The sequence below is a fragment of the Cyprinodon variegatus genome, unplaced genomic scaffold (genome assembly GCF_000732505.1).
Source record: "Cyprinodon variegatus isolate N-32 unplaced genomic scaffold, C_variegatus-1.0 Scaffold1901, whole genome shotgun sequence".
Taxonomy (NCBI): domain Eukaryota; kingdom Metazoa; phylum Chordata; class Actinopteri; order Cyprinodontiformes; family Cyprinodontidae; genus Cyprinodon; species Cyprinodon variegatus.
In genome coordinates, this window is record NW_015152354.1 from 14,690 (window position 1) to 18,217 (window position 3,528).

Genomic DNA, 3,528 nt, shown 5'->3' on the forward strand with positions numbered 1-3,528 from the left:
TGGTAGAATTTTTAAATTTTGTAACTTTTCATAATCTGTTCCAGTGAAATGTGGGAAACAGTTTTATTGTGTTTAGAGACAGAAGTGATCAAATCTGCATAGATCTGCTCACCCTGCCTAATCAGGGACATGGAGAAACATCGGGTCAGAGGTTAAAAAGTCGTAGTCAGTCGGTGTGTTCAGATAAGTTAAGCTTTAAAAATGAGACCCCAGAACTTTGGGAGGGGATACAGGGACCGAGTTCTGCCCTTCAGGTCCAGGATGGTTCGGATCCTGCTGGTCCTCTGACTCCTGTTTGCTCCTCACAGTTCCTGAACTACCAGAGAAACAATAAGACCGTCCTCTACCGCATGCTGGACGTGGCCAACCAGGTGGACTGGGTGAGACTCAGCCCCCCCTATAGACCCGGCCCCCCCGGGCAGTCCCACAGAACCGCCTTGTTTTTCTGTTCCAGTTCTACCGGCCGCTGAACGTCCGCGTGGCGCTGACCGGCCTGGAGATCTGGAGCGACCGCGATAAGATCCGGGTGGAGAAGAGTCCCACCGACACCCTCAACAACTTCCTGGAGTGGAGGAGCAGAGAGCTGCTGCCGCGCCTTCGCCATGACAACGCCCAGCTCATCATGTAAACGTTCACCAAAATAAAAGCTCCTCACGTTGATTCCAAGTGGCTTCTTTGGGCTTTGGTTGCTTCTGACCTGCAGCCAGAATAGGGCCGGATCTGCTCGGGGCTCCGCCCCTTCTTATAGCAGCAACACATTGCAACGCCACTCAGACAAACAGTTGCTTCGTTTCTTAATGATCGAATCTGTCCTGGAGTCTCAACATATTGTTCCCTATATTTGCTATTATTTTACATTTTATCAGCGAACTAAAGTAGCTGAAAGTAGAAAACAATCATCGTCAGTCTGGAAGGAAAGACAGACTGAGCTCTGCTATTTAACAAGGAGACACGTCTCAACTTATTTTTATTCTTTTTAATAAGATCTGAGGGCAGAGGAGGTTAACAGTTATTCTACTTGTAGAATAAGAAACGGTTAAAGAAAAATAAAATAAACTGTAAAATCGGTATATATATTTGTATGGGAAAAAATATTTTCAATAAAGTGCAAATATAAAAAAAAAAAAAAGGATAACGGTTGTTGTTGAAACAAATATAAAAGTAGTGTAGCTTAATGTGGCTAACCGACGAGCCAAAAGAGGCTAACCTGTTAGCTAGTGAGCACAGCTAGCCACAGCGCTACCTAGTTCTCCCTCTTTAGATCAGTGTCTAACAGTTACTTTGTACCAGAAACAGATTTTTTTGTTTTGTTTTGTCATCGATCAGGTAAAACTTAATCGGTCGTTCGACACGCTAACGCTACAGATGCTACCAGCTGTTATTATCGTTGTCTGGGCAACCACAATGTGTTACTTAATGTGGCAACGTTCAGCCAATCGTGTAGCGTAACGCCACTGGCAGGAAGTGGGACCGCAGCAGATCTTGGAGCTACAGCGGGAAATTAATTAATTATTACATTTTTAATTTTAATTACATTTTTAATAAAATCTCAATTTAGAAAGGTGCTATTTTCAAATCGCAGAGAAACTAAATCTCCAACCTTTAGGTGGCGCCGGTACGATGAAAGTAGGCATGAGCCGCACAGAAAGGAAGCTAGAGGTGTACCCACTGATCTCTGTTTATTCACTGGATTGCTGACTGGTCGGCCATGTTGGTACTCCCACGGAGACATGCAGTCAAAAGCATTAGGCTGCTGAAACCAGCAGGTTTCTGCCTGTAGGACGTCGTTCCACAGGTAATGAGTCATGTGTAATTAATATATGTATATTACATCTACATCATGAATGCATCACTTTTGGCTCATCTCTATTATTCTGCTCCTTTAACACATTCATTTTATTGTGATGGATTGTATAATATGTTATATTAGATGATTTATAGACTTCATAATGAGTGATTGGCCGATTTGTTTATTCTAAGTTAAAGTTAATCTACTGATGCTATGAAACAGCCAGTCTGTGTCAAAGTGATGAATTTATATTTAGTTTAAAAGTCTTCAGTCTCCCTGAAAATGAGAACATCCTCGTTGTTTGATGCTTTAGCAGAATGGAACATCTAGACCTAACATGGTTCAGGAACCAAAAAACATCCCAATGATCTGAAATCAGAGCAAAGATGGTAGAAAAACGCAGCAGAACCAACAGAAACCTTTCAAAAGCCTCCAAAGTCCAAAGAAAGTGTCTGACGGACGTCCAGAAGGTTCCAGGTCTGACTGCTCTGTCTGAACCCAACAGGGGCGGCTCTTTTGACGGCACCACCGTGGGGATGGCGTCTCAGTCGTCCATGTGTTCCCGGGACCGATCGGGAGGCGTCAACGTGGTGAGACCCGCTCTGTGCTGCCGGAGGCGACCGGAACCAGCCTCGTGTTTTATGACCCGTCTCTTTCCCAGGATCACCTGGTCAGCGTTCTGGGCGTGGCCTCCACCGTCGCCCACGAGCTCGGACACAACCTGGGGATGAGACACGACACGGCCGATCGCCGCTGCTCCTGTGAAAATGAGCCACGCCTCGGAGGATGCATCATGGAGCCGTCGACCGGGTCAGGATCAGGATGCAGAACATTTCCACAGCCCGTTCTCCGCTGAACGTCTCGTTCTGCTGGATCAGGGAATAGACCTGCAGACTTTTCCACGCCGCCGCTGGCTTATGGCCGCCTTAGATAACGCAGTGATTATTATTAGGGTTATTATTGTTCTCTGCAACGTTTTATTCCCACTGAATAACAAACGATGTTAAAACACCGAAACTAAACCTCTCAGGTGAGGCTTTGGTTATGATTGGCAGACGTGAAATCGGCGTTTGTCCAAACATCCGCAGCTTTGATCATCTGCGTGGCCTCTTCCTCCCGTCTGAGAGTGACGACTTTTTATTCAGTCTGTTGGTAGAAGTGATGTTTGGGTTCAATCTATCGATGTTTACGTTATAAAACCTTCCCCAGTGTCAGCTGTTGCTCTCCCTCCATGTTTTTACATGCAGATCTGTCTGCATAGTTCCAATATTCCAAGGTAGAGGTGCAGAAACATGGAGCATAAACCCAGCTTTAATCAGTGGGTTCTGTCTGCTTAGCTGGCGCTAACGAGGACGTCTTAAAGCAGGAGAACTGAGCCGTCTTTGAAACCCCTGATCAGCAGATCAGCGTGTTGAACTCTGACTCTTCTCATTGGATTAACATCTGATCTCTGTGTTGTGGCTCACCTGTCCACCTCTGGCTTCAGGTTCCTGCCAGGTCAGCTCTTCAGCAGCTGCAGCGCCGCGGATCTGTCCATCAGCCTGCTGCACGGCGGCGGCATGTGTTTGTTCAACGTGCCGCAGCCAGACCGCCTGCTGGGAGGACCGCGCTGTGGAAACCTGTACGTGGAGAAAGGAGAGGAGTGTGACTGTGGCCTGCTGGAGGTACTCGCATGTCCACCTTAAATTATCTGCTGTAGACCTTAAATCAATTCCTGTCCACCTTAAATTATCTGCTGT

At 46.4% G+C, this 3,528-nt stretch overlaps 1 protein-coding gene across 1 annotated transcript in view; it reads left to right on the forward strand.

Annotated features, from left to right (window-relative positions):
• LOC107104824 (disintegrin and metalloproteinase domain-containing protein 15-like) overlaps nt 1–3,528 on the forward strand; it is a gene marked incomplete at its 5' end in the record, with an annotated part of 37,626 nt that overhangs the window by 14,170 nt on the left and 19,928 nt on the right. The window contains 5 exons of the mRNA XM_015404934.1: nt 309–380; nt 455–624; nt 2,295–2,379; nt 2,451–2,599; nt 3,276–3,453. Coding sequence (XP_015260420.1) covers nt 309–380; nt 455–624; nt 2,295–2,379; nt 2,451–2,599; nt 3,276–3,453 — 654 coding nt within the window. The remainder of the gene's footprint in view (nt 1–308; nt 381–454; nt 625–2,294; nt 2,380–2,450; nt 2,600–3,275; nt 3,454–3,528) is intronic.